Source organism: Dermacentor silvarum, chromosome 1 (assembly GCF_013339745.2).
Source record: "Dermacentor silvarum isolate Dsil-2018 chromosome 1, BIME_Dsil_1.4, whole genome shotgun sequence".
Taxonomy (NCBI): Eukaryota; Metazoa; Arthropoda; class Arachnida; order Ixodida; family Ixodidae; genus Dermacentor; species Dermacentor silvarum.
This window is the reverse complement of record NC_051154.1, coordinates 220,926,153-220,945,845: the sequence shown is the minus strand read 5'-3', so window position 1 is coordinate 220,945,845 and position 19,693 is coordinate 220,926,153. Positions and strand designations below refer to the sequence as shown.

The window sequence follows — 19,693 nt, the reverse complement described above, 5'->3', positions numbered from 1 at the left end:
TTTTGTTTACTTTATTTTTGTTTAATGCACGGGTTGGTAGAGAATTATAGTTGGAATTGATTTTTTCCTTGGTGATGTATAAGATTAAATGTCTGCGTACTAGTAAACATAACTTTCCAAGCGGTTTATAAAGCGAGAAAATCACTTTTTTAAGTTATTTCGCGATTACCACAGCATCTAAAAATTTTCCCGACGTTACTCTTACTAAGTGCCGGTACAGTTTGGTCCCCACGCACAATAAGCGGCTTAAACTATATCTACAAGAATGAACTCTTCTAATTTTACAGTTTGTAGAGCTCATAAATTATACACGACATTTCCGCAGAAACCAGGAAGGAAACGATCTCGGTTAAATTGGTTTGTTGTTCTTACCTTTACGAAAGGCGCTCAAGCCACCATTCTTGGCTTTCTTGTAAAATGAGATGACGCAAGCCACGCTGTATATCTGCGAAGAAATAGGTATGCGGTGCTTTGATGCAAATCAGGTGGAGAAAAGATTGGAGTGACCTGTAGAAAGAAGAGTTCGCATGAACAATATTTATTAATCTCTGAATCGCGAAACTGATTCCTTTATACGTCATTTAGTCATCACTGTATCACAAGAAAAGGCGTTTAACATTGAGGGTGAATGGACTCTGTTTACTCGTACGGCGGGCGTTTCAGTGACAATAAATTTTGCATCGCAGTTTGATCGCATGATATCGTCGCTCACCGCAATGCTGCGAAACAGTGTGTACTGCTGTTCTACTGACGTCTTAGTTCGGTGCAGCAGGGTTCAGGCAGTAAACGACTCCTTAATTAAAGCTGTGAAAGAACTAGAGATGCCGAAAGGATGGTTTTCACTTTCCCGACACATCGTCAAAGTGTGACGCAAACGTGCAACAGATCAATTTTAATTAGGCCCTAAAATGCAGATTGTTATAGTAGAAGCTGTCCTCGATGAGCTGGCTGCCCCTACGTACCCGTAGCCCGGTCAGGAAGCCCACAACGATAGACACGAGAACATCCGTGGTCCCGCAGCTTGACTGAATAATATGAAAAAGGGAAAAAAAAGCAAGCAATACGTAAGGCTGGCACCAAAGGCCATTCAATCACTTGTGAACACGCTTTTGGCTCCTTGTTTGCACCATAGGTCATTCTATTTCTCGTGAACACGCTACTTGCTCGTTATTTGCACGATAGGTCATTCTATCCCTCGTAAACATGGTACTGGCTCCTCATTTCCACCATAGGTCATTCTATCACTCGTGAACATGCTACTGGCTCATTACTGCACCATAGGTCACTCTATCACTTGTGGACATGCTACTGGCTCTTTATTTGCACCACACACTGTTATATCCCTTGTGAACATGCTACTGGTTCCTTATTTGGCCTACAGATAATTCTACCACTCGTTAACATGTTACTGGCTCCTTATTTGCAGCACGGGTCATTATATCACCTATGAACATGCTAGTGGTTCCTTATTTGCACCCCAAGATCATTCTTCTATCACTTGTGAACATGCTGCTGGCTCCTTATTTGCACCATAGGTCACGCTAAAACGCTCTGACCGCATGACGCCATCCCCGTTGACTTTTTGTGTCGTCTCCTGGAAGTGTTAACAGAAGTGGAGTGTGCTCAAGCAGCAGTACGTGACAAGCGACGCAAGGAGGCCACAAGAGCTACACTCAGACCAACGACAGGTAGCCACAATGCACACCGCGCCGTTTCATAAAATCACCAGAAAAACCATCAGTCATCATTTTTACCCACATGACGTTCATCGGTTCAATAGCGCAAGGCCTTAACCGCCGTCTCCCTCTACCATTTTTTTTTCTTCCCCACAATGTAGGATTGGGTCGCAAGATGAAAGAAAAACTGGTACCACACACCTTTAGTGTCGCCAGTCGCAGCGCGGTGAAGGCAGCGAATTGGTCCGCTTCGGTGATATATGGCGTTCGCATCGTCATGGGGTAGAGACGGTCTCGCATGACGTACTGAGAAGTGAAAGAGAAAAGGAAGATTCAGATCATTCTTAAGTAACGTGAGCACATCGGTGTTACTCTCCTGTTTAACACAACGAGCGTTTGGTGGTCATGGAAAATACTGAAGTTGAACGGCTGAAGGCGTTATTTCTTTGCTTCATAGAATATTTGGAGGCACATACGTTGGGCAGGGGGGGGGGGGGGGGCGGTATAGATTATTGATCTTGCCACCACTGCGCTTGTTCTACATCAGGATAAAGAAATTCTTACGTGTACAATTTCGACGAACAGGTGCGCGCAACATCACAGGATGCTACAATAATTTAAGCAAGGAGCTCGGACACGGAAAGTTGTCATATACAAGATGTTAAACAGGTACGAACGCCACACATTCTGCACCAGCAAGCAAGTTATCGGTTAATCTTAGAGACCTTACTTGTTTTTCAGAAGAGGAAAAGCAGTTTATTTCACGATAAAAAATTTATTGAGATACTGTGAGCTCCAGCAGGAGACGTTAGTGTTTCTGAGGAAATTCTGGGTGCCTATATTAAAAGGGAGTCAATAAAGCACGCGCAAGACGATGTATACTGAAACAATGTGTCGTGTACTAACGTTGTACCTGGCACATATAAGGGCGAATCGGATGAGCTAGCTGCTTAGTCCCAGCCTATTTCTTTGTCCAGCTTATTTTCGTAGATATCTGAGGCTGTAATACAACTTAGAAATTTCTTGAATTTATTCGTGTTAATTTTATCAACATGAAAAAAGAAAAGAAAAAGAAAACAGCACGAAAACGGGACAAGAACAAGGCACGGACGCAGCTATCTTTCAGATTATCTTGCTGGTCTCTAATGAATCTCTTTGACGCCAACTTGGGTCACTGGGTATGGGCCATGTAGGTGTGTGTCGTTCTTAGCATAACAGACTGGCGGCAGACTAGCATAACAGCGGGGAAACGAAGCTAGTAGCGCTGTATTTGAAAAGCAAGGATGCTTAACATCTGAAAAGACAGCCTTTGCATCACATTATCTTATAATATAAAGACTGCTTTATTTCTGTATGTACTCATTTAAATAGTTGGTCGGAACTTGCTTTGCGGACGCCCCTCATATTTCGTGCCAAAACCCGCCATCGTGCTAACTGCAGCAAGGAAGTGCGAAAAGACCTTTAAAGATGAAGGCCGGTAAGTGCGCAAACAAGGCGCAGCATTTAGAAACAGTCTAAGGAGAAATATTAACAATATTTCGCAGATACTTACCATAATAATTCGTAGCAGGACGAAGCCAGTGCTGGCAGCGATATCCACGGCTGCAAACACGGACAGAAGCAGCACCGTCCGCAAGGATACGCTACCCTGTGAGGCAGATTGACAAAGCGCAAAGCAACGTCGCGATCAGAAACGGAGTCATATAGGTGCTCAACGGAGTCATATAGGTGCTCAAACGGAGTATCATAGGTGCTCAAAGGTACGTTGCAGTCTTTGAAATTGGGACTTCAGAACATATTACCCACTTCACTTTAAAAACCACATCCTCGACATCTTTCAAATCCATGCTTCGCGAGTATATGGTATCCTTGTAGCACTTTTTTTTAAAGAAATCATCTTCTTGTACGTGCTAGATTATTGTAAAAATGATAAACTAATAATCTACCCACTTGTTTCATCTTCCTTAACATCAGCTTTTTGCTTAGCTTGATAATGTTCTTTCTATTTGTTCGAATTTTATAACGTTTAGCTTAGTTTCATTTCTAGTTTTCTCTTCCTTCTTCTTGTTTTCTTTTACGTCTTATCTTTATACTTTATTCACAAGAAGTCGCTCTTGAGTGTACCACATCGGGACCTCGCGGTGTATATTACGCTGTATTCACAAAACTTGGTATATGCATGAACTAAACTGAAACAAAAAATACACGCTCAGTTCTAACAAGTGTTAGTCACACATTCAAAACAGACATACGCACTTTCGGAGAGCACAAGTACATTTACTGATTCATGCAAAAGTTTTGTGCGATTATAAAATGATAGGGCTTTTAGAGCTTGCAGGCACCTGTGCTTCAAGTTTACCCAGGCTGCATTTTTTTTTCTTTTCTTCATTGCAGCTCCAGTGGTGTACACGCAATCGTTACGGACACGATGACACGCGACACAACTGGAAGATCAGTTCTGCGGAAGCCCGCAAGGTGAAGTAAAGTTCATCATACAACTTCGCTTTGTAAACGAGCCAAACATATATTGATGCGTACTTCACCATGGCACGTGAATACACTACTTGTTTATTCCTAGTATCGACCAAATTTCTTTAAAAATTGCCCGTGAGAAGTAGCGTTGTTCCCCTTGTTCTGGTAGATTAACTTAAGAGGCGGACATTACTTGAGGCGGAAATTTATATGAGGTGGACATTTTAAGGAGGGATATCTTGAAAGTGATTCCTGCAAAGCGGCAATAATTACCTTCATGACTGTTTGGCTTCAATTTCAAAATATTTCAACATGTTTCCTAAAGTGATTCATCACAAAAGTAATTAGTGCGCCTTCTTAATCATCTGGAAATAGAGATTTCTCGTGCAAGCACTGTCCGCTTTTTTAGTTAATCCACATGGGCAGACTCGATTGCGCATATGCTCCATGCAATACTTCTTTTGTCTGTCGAAGTTACAAAAATAACAACCACACATGGTATATGCACACGCATCTAATGCGCCTCACTGCTTATTAACTTGTAATGTAGAAGATAATTAGTACATATGGTACACTGTGGAATTAATAAATGTTAACTAATGTTCGCCAATCCAAGCATGACCATTACGTGCATTCTACCGTTTCCGCCTGTCGCGTGTTATATCTCTGTCCTTGTTCCTTCGCGCGCTACAGCGAAGCACCAACTATTCCCCCTACTGACATTTTTTTAAATCCTGCGCAGGTGTACGTTTGCGTGTACAGGGGGGAAGGAGCGGGCACGGTTCGCAGCCTGATTTGTATAAACTGAGGGCCATTGCAGCTTCAACAACTTTACTTTCGGCCACATAACCACAATTGGAGGGCAACACTCACGTCATCCTTGGCCTGCTTGAGGGCGAACGCCATCCACCACCAGCTGAGAATGTAGATGATCACGAACACCACGCTCAGGGCGAGCGTCGTCCGCGCCGACGTCAGTTCCACTGCGAGGAAATGAGATCATGTTGCGACTTGCCTCGTGCAAGTGGTACGGACTCTAGTATACGATTATACAGAGCACGACAAACAAAAAAGGCAAAATACCGTGGTGAATTAAGTTCAATAAAAAAAAGCTTGTACATTTGGTTACGTAATTTCTGTACCCTATAGTGTCATTACACCGTCTGCAGCACACCGTGGTCTGCAGCACGCGCAAGATGCTTCACGTACCCCACTGCGGCTGCGTCTTTGATACAGCCTACTCGAATTTTTTTTTATTATTGCGATAGTAATTATATGGACACTCCAGGCGAATTTCCACTGTCGGCGTCGCCATGATGTTCCATGAAGTCCAAGTGCGATAAGATCGCGGCCACGCGCCGCATGCTGTAGGTGCGAGGAGAAGCATGCGAGAGTGAGCCGAGAAGGATGGTGGCTTGTGGTGTTGGCGTCTGTTCGCGCGCGCAAGGGAGGAAGGCGGGGAGGGTGCGCGCCTACTTTTCCCGCGAGCTAGGAGAGGAGTGGCGCGGCAGTGGAGCACGCGATTCTGCTTCTACTGAGGCTGCGCATGGCTCGGCTGAGGCCGCGCGCGTTATATCTTGAAGGTATTCTGCGGTAGGTTGAAAAGCTAGCTGACCTGAGAAAGCTGATGGCTTCGTGTGCGCTGTGTTCTCGAGCTTCTAGTTCGAGTCAGCAGGAAGGGGGATTCGCACCCCGCTGGTGCCGCTCTTCATCGCGCCAGTGTTTTGACAGCGAGCGTTCACTGTCATCGAGTGAGATGTGTTTATGTTTTCCTTTGCGCGTGTGACACTGTGCTTCTTAATTTAGTCAGCAAGCGAATGTTTACAGCAGCTTATACAGATGATAAAACTACTAACCTTCCTGCGTATAGCTGTTTAATAATTTCCTATTGCAATCCACTGTGCTTCACATTTCGGGCGAAACTGCGACTTTTCTTGCATTCTGCTTAATTGCATAATTAATCAAGCATAATTAAACAACTTCGCAAGTGTTAAATTTAAGGGAAAACTTCCAGTGAGAACGTTGTAGAGTTCTCCAGCAAATATTTAATTCAGCAGCTTCTAGCTTCCTACTTGTTACGTTCTAAACAAGGCCCGCGAAATATAATAAAATTACTCCACCTCCCGCTAAAGGGAACCATGTGTGGATGCGAAGCAGCGGGGAGAAGTTTAGCTTGAGCGGGAGATGGTTTCGCGGCAGCGGCCCGAGCGCTCATCGCGGCGCTGCACAGGAGAGAGAATGATGTGCGCGCGCTCCGTCATTTTCTACCGTCACTACCGTGGCGCCCCCAGCGGAGTATGCAGCTGTCGCACAACCTGTCGTGCGCGCCGCTCCGGATTCCTAGAGGAGAGAAAGGGGGAGCGTAGGAGAGGCGAGAGAGGGGGAGGGGACGCGCATGCGCTGAGGGGGTGTGGCACGCGGGCGCCGCTCCGTCCAGTAGAGGATTCCCAGAGGTAAGAAAGGGGGAGAGTAGGAGAGGAGAGTGACGGGGAGGGGACGCGCATGCGCTGTGGGGTGTGGGACGCCGCGGGAGGGACGGACAAAGCCCCCGCCATAAGTTGCTTCGCATCTAAAAAAAGCACGCGATATGCGCATTTGCGCGGCGCAGTTGAATCGCAGCGATATCAAAGTTGCCGATAAGAGCGAACACCACATTTATCCTGGCGCGCGATAGCGTAACGCTTATCGCCTTCATGAATCGCCGCGAGGCAAGCACATCATTGGCGCAAACCTAAAGTCCCTGTATAGTACAAGTACCGCCGTCTACTCTTTCCTCCGCCATCTCCTCTCCTAAAGCGCTTGTTTTTTTTTTCTTTACTTTTTGCTTGCGAAAGCAAGTCGGAGGTGGCGCCCCTAGAAAGTCCCTGTTAAAGCTTTCAGGCGGGCGCGCGCCGCGGCGCGGCCGCCGCCGGCGACTGCGACTGCGCAGAGTGACTTTCAACATGGCTCTGAGGCAGAAAAAAAAAGCAAAATATAAAGAAGTGAAAGCGCGTGCTATCATCGTCCAATCGGAAATACAAGAGAGAGAGAAGCGGCGTTGATCAAAGGATGGCGGTACTTTTCCTATATAGGGATTTAACGTAAACCGCGCAGCGTGTTTCTATTTGCGCCCAAGCTCAGTGCTCGACCGCTGGTGCCGCCATGCGCCGTTCGCGCGTACCATGTTTCTAGCCGCCGCCGTTGGAACGGGGAACAGGCTGGGCTGGTGGTGACTAGGCACGACTGTGGCTGCTGTTACGGGATCGATGGTATTCCTAAATAAACGCATCACTGTTTTCATGATCCAAATATAATCTCACTATCAGGGAGGGAGCAGTCTACCTGACTGGAACCGTTTTTTTTTATTTGGGGTGTTGCTACGCTGCGCTCCGCAACACCCCAACGACCGCCGCTTCGCGTCGGAGCCCGGCACCGCGGCTTCCGCAGCGGCACCGGGATTCAACCGACCGCGCCGCCAAACAGAGAGAAAAAAAGCGTGATACCAAGAAAACAAAAAAGTTCCTAGCCAACGCGGGATTCGGACCCGCGTACGCCTGGTATATGGGCGAGCGTCGTAACCACTAGGCCATACAGCCACATTCAAAGTTGTATCATAATGTTGTCCCTGATAAGCTGTAGCATGGCGATTGTATGCGACAAAAATATTGCGGTTGTCATTTTCATTTCTTTACTTGTTATGTTTTTAAAATGACCTCTAGCTAATATGACAATTGAAATTGCGCTTAAAAATTGCCCCATATATTGCTGGTAATTAAAATACAGTTGTTTTAGTAGCGGTTATTACATTTTGCGGTTGGTAAGTGAGCGCGTTAGTAACGGTTACTGATTTTGTGTGAATCCCAATAGTAACTGTCACTACCTTTTTTTAGCACATAGGGTTGCTATCATTACTGCCTGCACGTTACTACCGAGGTAGTCACATGCAGTGATAAGCGGTTACTAACTTAATGTTAGTAACTATACAACGACCTTTTCTCTAATAGTGCTGCTGAATTAGATACTTGCTAGAGCGCTCTACGACTTCCTCAATGGAAGTTCTCACTTGTAGTAATACTTGCGAAGTTGGTTAACTATTTTTACTAATTATGCAACTAAGCCGAATGTCAAAAATAGTGTGACGTGCTCCATTCAATAGCCAGCGACATGCATGTAGTCGCGTCCTCCTAGAGGGATTCCGCATATTTTAAAACATTGACTATAATTAGCTGGGACACCCTGTACAATTAGGACACTACCTATAATACCCCACACGCTCGAGGGGTGACTGAACGACCCAACACCACCAATTGTGGCCGCGTTAACGGAGCTTACCACGGCCCTTGGGCACACTGTAATAGAAGAAGTGGAGCAAGCCCAATCAAGACTCGACGCCATCAGCATTGCACTCTCAGCCCCGTTTCACGCCGCCTCTATAGTAGCCCCAGATAGGGGCTGGATTTAACAAAACGTCTTTTTTATTATTATTATTATCTCACTCTCCTCTTGCGTGGGGAGGTTACATGACTCCGTAGACGAACAAAAGCGAGAGAAAATAAAGAAGTCAGAGCGTGCGCTCCCGCAGGCTAAAAGAAACCCGAACGGTTGAAGCGCCACGGTGTCACTTCCCATTACTTTCTACTGCTCCAGTGCGCCAATTCATGATCGCCGAAATCAATTGCATTCCGTGGATGCAATCAGCGTGTTAGAAGGGGAGTGTTCCCGTACACCTGATACGGGAACAAGAGCGCGCCGGTGACGTGTGCGCTTTTATATGCGTGTCGCGAATCGCTTACTCGCGAGATGCACCGCGGGCGGCGTTCTTAAGCCTTCCTCCGGCATCTTTAGCAAAGGCACATGGCTCTTACTAATCTGTCCTGGGCCGTGATTTAGTAGCGATGCCTTCCGCTCGATTATATGCCAACCTTATCATCCACTGTTCATGGCCGGCTGGTCGCTTTGTTAACGCGGGCGGGGTGTCGCTCTGACCACTGAGAAAGCGCGAAAAGTGCGAAAAGGAAGATCATCGGCGAAGGAATCGCTACAAAATCGCGGCCCAGGCTACATCCGAGATGGGCGCGGAAAGTTTGCAGCCTAATGTTATATGTTAATAAAAACAGTTTTTGCGAAATTCCATTCAGTGGTAGTACATTCATAAAAGGATGAGGTACCATCCACCTGATCGTAGCACTGCACCGACAATTACATGGACCATACCTTTTTAATTTCTTGAAGTGCTACGCATTTAAAAATGATACACAGTGTGGAGTGTGTGTACTATCGCGATGGAAAGAAACGCGAACAGCGGAGCGCGTGGACGAAGCGGAACTGAAGGTATAGTGCACGCCGTCCAGTCATCACCATTGACAGGCGCGCACGTCCGGTTTGATTGCGTTGTGCGATGATGCACCCCCTATACTGCGATATTTTTGTTTCTATTCTACTTCTCTTTCATTTCAAAACGAGAAAAGGTGAAGGCGCAGTGATGACAGCGCTAACTGTACTCACACAAACAAAAATACTGCAGTATTGATAGCTTTCACGTGACGTCACGCACCCACCTTATCACCGTGTCGGTGCACCAACATGGCGGCTACGAGCACTTCAGTCCAATCCATCTTATTGAAAGCTTTCACGTGACGTTACGGACCCAGCTTATCATTGTGTCGGTGCACCAACATGCATGGCGGCTACAATGACGTCAGTGCAAGCCATCTGTAGGGGGTTCATCATCGCACAGCGCAATCAAACCGGACGTGCGCGCCTGTCAATGGTGATGACTGGATGGCGCGCACTATACCTTCACCGGCCCAGGGTCGGTATTTTGTGGCGATGCCTTTCCGGTGCTAATGCCTTTTCGCGCTTATCGCGCTTTGTCAGTGGTCGGAGCGACGGTCCGCTCGCGTTATCAACGGTATCAGCCGGCCGTGAGCGGTGGATCATAAGACTAGTATAGAATAAGTCATAAGGCATCGCTACAAAATACCGGCCCTGAAGTTACTGGCAGCTAGCTTAGGCGTATAAGAAGTCGCGAATGAGGAATACACTCTATATTCCAGATCGCGATGTCTGCAGCGGTGCAACTTTCAAATTCCAAACTACTCTCAGAGGTTTGTGAGCACAGAAAAAAATTACATAAAAAAGAGGGCAAGAAACTTTTTTTTCTTTTTTTTTTCAATCGTGGCTTCGAGGGAGGGAGGAGTGGGAGGTGTTCTAGTAAAGTCTCTGAGCAGCTGTAACAAAGTCCACGCTATGTGATGAAAAAAAGAAAGATAAAATAAACCTAGTAGAAACCTCATTGTGGCTTGAAACCTGTTTGCACAGATGTGTAGAATAGAAAATAGGCTGTTCTTTTGTTATGCTTTTTTTTTTCAGCTCTCTTAAGGCTTGGCCATTGCAGTAGTCATAACGGGAGAAAAAAAAAGAAGAACAAGACCAAGTGTTTTGCTGCAAGGAGAGAGGGTAAACCTTCCCTGATGTGCGAAACAAATACCCATGGCGCGGAAACCATGCTTAAGAAATTTCAAAAACAGAGGCGCCATGAATTTTCCCAAGTTTTTGTTCTTCGGGAAACTGGTTCACTGTGAGGTCGTTACGTTGCATATATTCAATTCCTACGCTGTGACAAAAACTCATTAAATAGGTCAGGGTCGCTAGCCTCGAAAATGATACATCGCTGCGTTCTGCGAGGAAATATCGCGGTACGTAAATATGCGAAGGGTTCGTAGTTTAAATATGAGCAAAGAAAAAATATATTTACACAGGCTTCGTAGCCCAAAAGACCCTGAAAGCTTTCCTTATTCATGAGCTTGGACACGTGCAAAGGAAAAATCCTCTGCAAACAATAAGAAGAAGAAAGCGAAGCACTTCACGTCACGCCGACACTACAGGAAGGAGACGAGGGTTCTAGGCAAGCACCTGGACGGCTTCATTCGTCTTCTTGGTGTCACGTTTGTGTCCGGCGTGTCCTATTTTCGTTGCCACGACCGTTCTCTTCCTTTCCCAATTCTGCCTAGGTGACAGAATCGGGAAAGGGGGAGAACGTTCGCGGCAAGAACTTCAAGAGCATGTGCGATCGGCGTCCTCCGCGGCCATCAAAGAGAGGAAACTCAAAGAAACCATTTGGCCTATCCTTTCACCTATATAGATATTTCAATATGCACCGCACGCCCCCTCTCGGAGCGCATAAAGTATTAACGATTCATCGCAGACTCCAGTCCTTAAGAGCCCCTGGTGAAAGCTGTCTAGGAGAAACGTCTGCCACGAAAAAGGTCCCGATGAACATGGCAGATGTTGGAGCACGTCAGTATACAGCCAGTACTACTCACGCAGAAAGGCCTCGAGGTCGCCCTTGAGGTTCGTCAACGTCTGTCGTGTGCGGTCCAACACGAGGCTCTTGTGGTCGTCGCCGCTTCCCATCAAGAGGTCCGACTCGGAGGGCATCCATGCTGCCAGCACCACGCGCAGGAAGGCGATCTCCTTGCTCGCCTCGTACAGCCTCCCCGACAGGAGGATGAGTGCCAGGAAGGACAGCCCCTGCAAGTACACACACCGTGCCGGTCGTCCGTGCGTCAATGCGCGAGCGGACATACCAAACACCGACAAACAAACGGAGAAATTGTACAGGCCAATTGTACGGGGCAACAGCGTACGGCATACGAACGTGAAAGCGTTCCAAGCTGTACACCAAGCTCGCAATTAAAGTCAGATGTTTGAAAAAGAATCGGGCTCGTGCGCACGGCCCTTCCTAATCCATGGGAGGACATTGCGCCCAAACGTCGTGCTCAGTCGCCATACAAATTTGTGGGGAAAAAATATTTAAAGAAACATCGAAGAAAGCCGATGGACCGGACCGTACTGCTTTCCAACTTCAGGTGCTTGTCTCGAGCCGAGTTCCGCACATTAACATACAAAAATGAAGTCTCAGTGTGCCGTTCCTCCCATATCCTAAACGACATTTTTTTTTTTTTCTAAGACCTTAGACTATGGCCGTGTGCGTCGCTGGCGCAGTAAGTAATGGCAGCATTACTGCAGTACCACCTCCAGTCGAAGGTTATCTGCGGCCAATTACACACTTGCTGCGCATATTTACACGTGCACGCAACTATTGCTCTTTCTCTCCCCTGCCTTCTCCTCTTTTCGTCCCCATAACCCCTTCCCCTAGTGCAGGATATCAAATCGGACGTTCGGTCGGTTAACCTTTCTGCCTTTCCTTTCTGCTATCTATCTATCTATCTATCTATCTATCTATCTATCTATCTATCTATCTATCTATCTATCTATCTATCTATCTATCTATCTATCTATCTATGTGGCATGACCTCCTTTCGTTGTGTGTTCTTGTGCTCGCTTCTTCAGCAAAACTTGACCTCCTTATGTTTTTAGTATTGAACGAAGTGGCCAGTATGTTTTCCTTCTGGACGTGTCAGTCTCTCCACCTTCTTCCTCCTTAAACTTTGGATATCTACATGTTTCACTTCGCGAAGTAACGCTGTGCCAGCATATGTGACGCCGTCAAATATCTCGGCATAATGTTTATAAAATGTTACCAGCGTCGATCCCTTTACTCTGAATTCGTCTACTGTAGCGGCTTCCTTCCTTTGTGCTAACGAGCACCCCGGTAAAAAAAAAAATAAGTATATTTGATCTATACCTCAAATACGAGTTTCTTTTCCCTCGGTTCCTTTCTTACTGAACTACCCAATGTATACATGAAAGTGCTTTTGTTGTGTTTTGTAAGCGTTGCATTACTTTTGCTTCACATCTGAACCAGCGACAGCTAACGTATACGTAAATACTAATGTACATGATTGCACAGTACTTGCCAAAAGGGAAGCCATTGCGATCATGACCACCGCTGATTCCGCAACGTCTACTCGCTCTTTTGTTGCACCAGCACTGCTCCAAAGCATTAGAGAGAGAGGCGAACCCTCGACTTCATCGTGTATATCTTTTTGAAGTCCAGAAGTTGCATGGGCGCGACACGACGCATGCAGGAATCAGCAACACTCACGCTACTATTGGTTTCGTTGCCTTTGAGAAAGGCTGCGCGTTTCCTGCTTTAAAGAAGGCTTGCGAAATACGAAGTGATCATTCCTCACTTTTACGACATGTTATACTGATTGACACAAGTTCACTAAGTAACTTCTCAGTTAATTATTTGCGGCATATCTTGAAATTTAGGAATTGTAGCCGGTGAGTTTACAATGCGTATACACGTGGAATGAATTTCCAGAAGGACACCAGTTTGGAGAATGCGCCATCAAACTCGCCGTAAAAATGCACTTACCTTTTTATGAAAACGTTTTTTTTTTTGTTGTTGTTGTTGTTTTTTTGCATTGAAGCACAAAAGTAACTGGAACGCCCATGTATTTCGTCCCACACTTTGGGAAATATTATCTCGAAACTGGTTTCATCCTGGAAATTCATTTCAACTGGATAAGTCTCGCAAATTAACCGGCTGCACTTCATAAATTGCAATATGTACCTTAATGTAATTCATTAGGAAGTAAATTATTGAAATTTTGTCATAATTGACAAAATTGAATATGTGTTTCTATTTCTAGTGCTAGTAATGTCGGCCTCTTCGAATAATGCAGCTGAAAAACAAGAATAATGCTATCTGCCATAAGCCATTTCTAAAAATTCCGAAAAACTTTAAAATGATCACGCCGTATATTCCTGGTGAAACCACAGGAATATACATGAATACACAGGAAATCCTTGGCGAAACCACAGGCGATGAAACACCGCACACACAAAATTCTACACAGACCGACACTCAAAGGGGAAGTCTCCGTTCGGAGCCAGTGGAAGGATACCGCGAAATACTAACGAGCCGACACAAGCTGTGCGTCTCTCGACCGACTCCCCGAGGTGTGCAGACGAGTCATTATTCCATACGGGCGCAAAGGGGATCTTATCAAAGGCGATCTACGGCAAACGCCGTAAGAAAACCGTTGAACACGTATTCATACTTCCACGCTCGCCAATATTTGTGTGACTGGCGTAATTCCCCCTGGTACTCTGTTTACAACATGTTTACCGGTCCGGTATGTGTACCGATATGTTACAGGCCATCCCATCTCAATCTTCGTCCAGCCATATAAAGACCGGAATGGCCCTACCGACACTGCCTTACTCCTATTTGAAGCACTTCACTGAACAACTATATTCTACGAGCTTGGTAGCCCAGAGGTGATATGTAGTCTGCTAGGTCTCGGAAGTATACAAATATCCATGCCGTCATAGCACTTTCAAGTAATTAAGCGAAAAAAATGTTCCAGTTAGCGTATCTTGCGTTTCATTTTGACTCGATATCAAGTATGAGGTTTCAAAGGAAGTATTCTACACCAAAGGAAGTATTCACAGTAGTAAGAGGCTCTCTGAACCGCAAGAAGTTCGGTGGTCACGAGGTTAAATTTCTTCCTGGCTTTAGGGAGCCTTGTATTGACGGGTTGTGTTGGCGCCGCGCGGCGAAGTATTCACTGTACCTTACAATTCTGAAGAGGATGCGTTAACCACAAAGTTTTTTGTGGTTAACGCAACCACAAAGTGTTTTTGTGTATGTTTTGTTTTGTTTTTCGGAGATCCCTCACTCTGAAAGCTTTTTTTTCGGTCACGGGTACAGGCCGCGCCATTGAAATCGTGAGGCTTTGTGGAGGCTATAGAGCTCGCGTTAGGTAATCAGAGCAAGAAAGATGTTCGCACGTAAGGGCCCTTCATGAACTGCGGTAGTATGCTTAGCTATCGTGATTGGTCTGCGCAGTTACGAATTCCTCTCACGTGTAAATATGTTTGTGTGAACTCGAACCCTGATCGGCTAACGCCAGCTCTAACCTCTACAATGTTGCAGACTAGTACAACAATACAGACACCTAAACTTTCTGCCGATGAAAGTTAACGTAAACCGTAACAGTCCGCTTTTTATTTTTTATTTTGTTTTTACATCTGGAGGACCACATACGCGGACTTTGACCACACTCATGTTAGTCGTTCGCATGTTACACTGTCTAGTTCGAGAAAGCTGCACTGAACGAGCAAGCAAGGCTGCCCTTCTTCTGGCAATAGAGAGGGTTGGCTAAACATATAAAAAATAAAACCCCACCGATAAGTATTTGCTCATGCGTTTTCCCGGCTATAACGTCGCTGAAGGTTCTGTACTGATCCATGCATCCCGATTTATTGCAATTCTATTTTATGCGTTTACAGGCTACTAAGCTTCCTTCCTGTCTGTGATCCCAGGAAAAACGTATTAGGTGGACTGTGTAGCACAAGTATCTAACAACTGTAACTGCAGCGCTCTCGCTCGTAGCACGCGTCAGACAACCTGGATAGATGTAGCGAGCTATTAACTGGAACGCTGCTTCCCGCATTTCCGCACACGGGGCACGCTGCAGTATCTGGAAGGCGCTACTGTGCTGATCGCGAGCTCAAATCTGGTTCGATTCCGGTCGGAGTTTCATAGCGAGCGGCGTGGTAAAGCGTGCGTGTTCTCGACACAAATTTATCACGCAGCGGATCATCCTGTGCTAACTTCGTAGTTACTTCGTAGGTCTTCTATGCTGGTCTCACACACGTGTGCTACTTCGGTACTTCGGAAGTCGATATATATCCCTTAAGATCATTAACTTTCATTTTGTCCTAGCAATACAGCTAACTTCTCTAATGACAGAATATTCGCGAGTGACGTGCAGTTTTCCGCTTTCTGCATTTTTCAATGTTCTTTAAGGATATGGCGGTGAAGGTATTTTTTAAACGAAAGACCACTCCGGGAATCTTGGACAGCATTTCTTTCTGTTTCAGTTTTTCGATCTATATGTTTAAGCGCGGTCACCCGTGTGCGATTTTCAGTTCTCTCAGGGTTCGTAATCCATGGGTAGGGCGCGCTACGATACAAGTTGCGCTACACATTGTCCTGTTGACCCGCCGCGGTGGCTTAGCGGCTGTGGTGTTGCGCTGTGAAGCACGAGGTCGCGGGATCAAATGGGCGCATTGTCGATGGGGCAACGACACCCGTGTGCCGTGCATTGGGGGCACGTTACAGATCCCCTGGTGGTCAAAACTAATCCCGAGTCTCCCACTACGGCGTGCTTCATATTCGAATCGTGGTTTTGGCGCGTAAAATCCCAGAATTCATTCAATCTCCTGTTGCTGTGGCTACTTGCTTGGTGGTAACCAAAGTGAACGAAGCGAGCTGCACCTTTTACTCTGCTGAATAGTTTATTATTATTATTATTCCGTCTTTCACGCAATCCTACATGAAAGGAAGTAGACGTCACCACGGTCGCCAAAGTCTCCTCTTTTTATTTCCTTTCGGTGAAAATAATGATATATTACATTACCTAAGCAGGAAGTCACGCCAAGAAAAAGAAGAAGAAATGAACAACAGACAACTTTTCTGCAGAACTATAGCAAATGTTTTCTCTCTCTTTTTTTTCTGTGTTTGCTTGTCACCATTTTGCTAAGAACCTGTCGCGCTTTAGCGCACACATTGACTGACCTGGCATAGTGCTGACGTCTCCGATTTCATGCCCAGATTAGATTATGGGGTTTTACGTGCCAAAACCAGTTCTGATTATGAGGCACGCCGTAGTGGGGGACTCCGGAAATTTAGACCACTTGGGGTTCTTTAACGTGCACCTAAATCTAAGTACACGGGTGTTTTCGCATTTCGCCCCCATCGAAATGCGGCCGCCGTGGCCGGGATTCGATCCCGCGACCTCGTGCTCAGCAGCCCAACACCATAGCCACTGAGCAACCACGGCGGGTGATTTCATGCCCAGTCCCCGACGATTACATGACATAGTTAATTGATGCATGATGGGAGTCGCCGATCAGGACTGCAGATCTGTATCGAGACTTGCTTGCCGTACGCAGTCTCAGAGCCTGTGCTCACAGGTTGCAATATTGTCCGATGAACATGTATGTTCGGGGTCACCAAAATAAACGTTGAGATGTGGGCTGCTGTTACCGTAACTGTACTTCTAATTTCTTTTAACACGAAAGTGTTTTATGCCGGGGTCCACCAAGACTTCACTGACGTATTTCCGTCACGGAAATACGTCACACGAACATACACGAACATAATACAAAGAAAGAAACCAGAAGAAAAAGTTCCACAAACATGCAAAATTTGGAAATCGAACCCATGACCTCTCGGTCCGCGACGATAGATCGCCGAGCGTTTAACCCATTGCGCCACAAACGCATTTGCAGAGAGCTACACAGACGCGCCTTATATATCTAACACTCCTCCGTGTACCCGCGCTCTTGCTCAGGGCGGTGCCGCCGCCTACGAGCAGAAAAGAGAAGTACTGCATTATGACACTAACGCGCACCGACAGTGAACGCTTCGGTGGTCTCAGCACTACGACGCCTCGATGCCAGCATTCGAAGGGACGCTGGCATCAAGAAGCACTACCAACGCCACTTAGGTGGCGTTCACCGTACTCAGCACAGTGGAGCGTGGCCTCCGCAATTAGCTCTGAAAATGTTTCTGAAGTTGATCGCGGAGGCTGCAATTACGACGCGCTGTACGCGCTGATTTGACTCGGTGACGATTCAGTTACGTGCTTTGTCTTGCGCGTTGTATTAGTGTGTCAGTTACGTGCTTCGTCTTTCGCGTTGTGCTAGCGTGTGCAGCGTAGTGCAGCTTCCATATGCACGACGGTTGCTCATGGTCATCGACGTTGGTAGTCGTGATGGAGGAGACGTGCCACCAGGCGTCAGCGTGGGTGCATCAACGCCTAAGGGCGCTTTAGCCACAAAACACTTATATATCAATGTGCAATAAACATTACACTACTTCTGTGAAGACACGTTTCACTTTCGTGTTCTATACCGATTCCTATATAGGAGGGATCAACCACATTTTTTTTTCAGAAGATATTCAGACTCTTCGCGTTCCACGTCACGGCCCCATTTTCTGCAGGACTTGACAGCATGTCTGTTTTTTTGTCACATTGCCCGTTCGACACAGCCGCAAGAACGAAAAATAAAACGCAACCCTTTCGGAGAAGCAAAAACTATACGTTGGATGAAAATGAGGTTGATTCTACCCACTTTTGCTCAGTTCATTTGAAATGTGCGCTGGTAAAGTATACAAAAAAATTTTTACACACACAGACAAACAACTTACCTAACGGAGACAGAAAGCACACACACACACACACACACACACACACACACACACACACACACACACACACACACACACACACACATATATATATATATATATATATATATATATATATATCAATGCACCGCAACCGAGTTAAAAGAGAAAGTGCATAATGCGTCCGTAATTAAGCAGCGCAAGTCTCGGAATCAGGCTAGCGAAGGAAAGAAATACTACAGGAAGTGGGAAAAACAGATAGCGACAACAAATCGCACGAGTGTTGTATGTGTGTGGTGCGTGTGTGTTCGCGCGCGCGTATATATATATATATACAGGGTGTCCCAGCTATCACGCTGCACGATTTAAAAAAAAAGAGGAACGGCGTTACGCGAAGCAAACCTAATGCGTATTGTTTCCAGTACAGTGGAGTAGCCGCCAGTATTTCTTTTTTCGTTACTGCGATTTCATTAATTAATTGTAATTAATTATCTAACTCGAGAAGTACTGTCCTAATCAAAGTGTAAATGACAAAGTTCTAGAGCAACATGAAACACTACCGATACAGCTTTCCGTTGCTCAATACGTGCTACATAAAAGTGTTTTTCCGAGCGTGAAAGAAGCCCGCAAATGCACGCAAAGTGCCTCGAGCGGCCAGTCGTGCAGCAATTCTGCGTGTATTCGCGGGCTTCTTTCACACTCGGAAAAACACACTTATGTAGCACGTATTGAGGAACAGAAAGCTGTATCGGGAGTTTTTCATGTTGCTCTACAACTTTCTCATTGACACTTTGATGATTAGGACAGTACTTCTCGAGTTAGATAATTAATTAAAATTAATTATTGAAATCTCAGTAACGAAAAAAATACTGGCGGCTACTCCACTGTACTGGAAACAATACGCACTAGGTTTGCTTCGCGTAACGCCGTTCCTCTTTTTTTAAATCGTGCTGCGTGATAGCTGGGACACCCTGTATTATATACAGGGTGGTTCATTTTAGCTGCACCAAATTTAAAAAAAAGTTCCTGTGGCAGATAGCACAATTACAATCCTTGATCCAAACTACTCGATGAGGCAGTCATTACTTTCACGAGCAATCAAAGCGCTTAATTGAATAATTAACATAATTACACTAATTAACTTTTTAATTAATTATTTTACGGCACATCTTTCAATATACGAATTATAGCCGCCGAGTTCGCAAGGCGTATCCACTTGTAATGAATTCTCGGGACTGAACCAGTTTCGATATATTAATTTTCAATGTGGCTGACGAAATGCATGGGCGTTCCAGTCAACTTTTTGAGGAAAACGATGTTTCATGCATTGAAGCAGAAAGTTGACTGGAACGCCCATGCATTTCGTCGGACAGTCCTGATTGGGAATGCGAGGGCAGCTAATCAAACCCCCGACCTGTCACTGAGCCACCACGGCGCGTGAAATTAAAAT

At 45.8% G+C, this 19,693-nt stretch overlaps 1 protein-coding gene across 2 annotated transcripts in view; it reads right to left on the bottom strand.

Moving 5' to 3' along the window:
- The window catches only part of LOC119436781 (uncharacterized), a 94,531-nt gene that overhangs the window by 13,460 nt on the left and 61,378 nt on the right, over window positions 1–19,693 (bottom strand). For both annotated transcript variants that reach the window (XM_037703771.2, XM_037703770.2), the window contains exons 2-7: window positions 11,453–11,660; window positions 5,022–5,131; window positions 3,229–3,324; window positions 1,878–1,982; window positions 963–1,025; window positions 373–445 (exon numbers count right to left, since the gene is read on the bottom strand). In XM_037703771.2, the coding sequence (XP_037559699.1) occupies window positions 373–445; window positions 963–1,025; window positions 1,878–1,982; window positions 3,229–3,324; window positions 5,022–5,131; window positions 11,453–11,660 (655 nt within the window). The remainder of the gene's footprint in view (window positions 1–372; window positions 446–962; window positions 1,026–1,877; window positions 1,983–3,228; window positions 3,325–5,021; window positions 5,132–11,452; window positions 11,661–19,693) is intronic.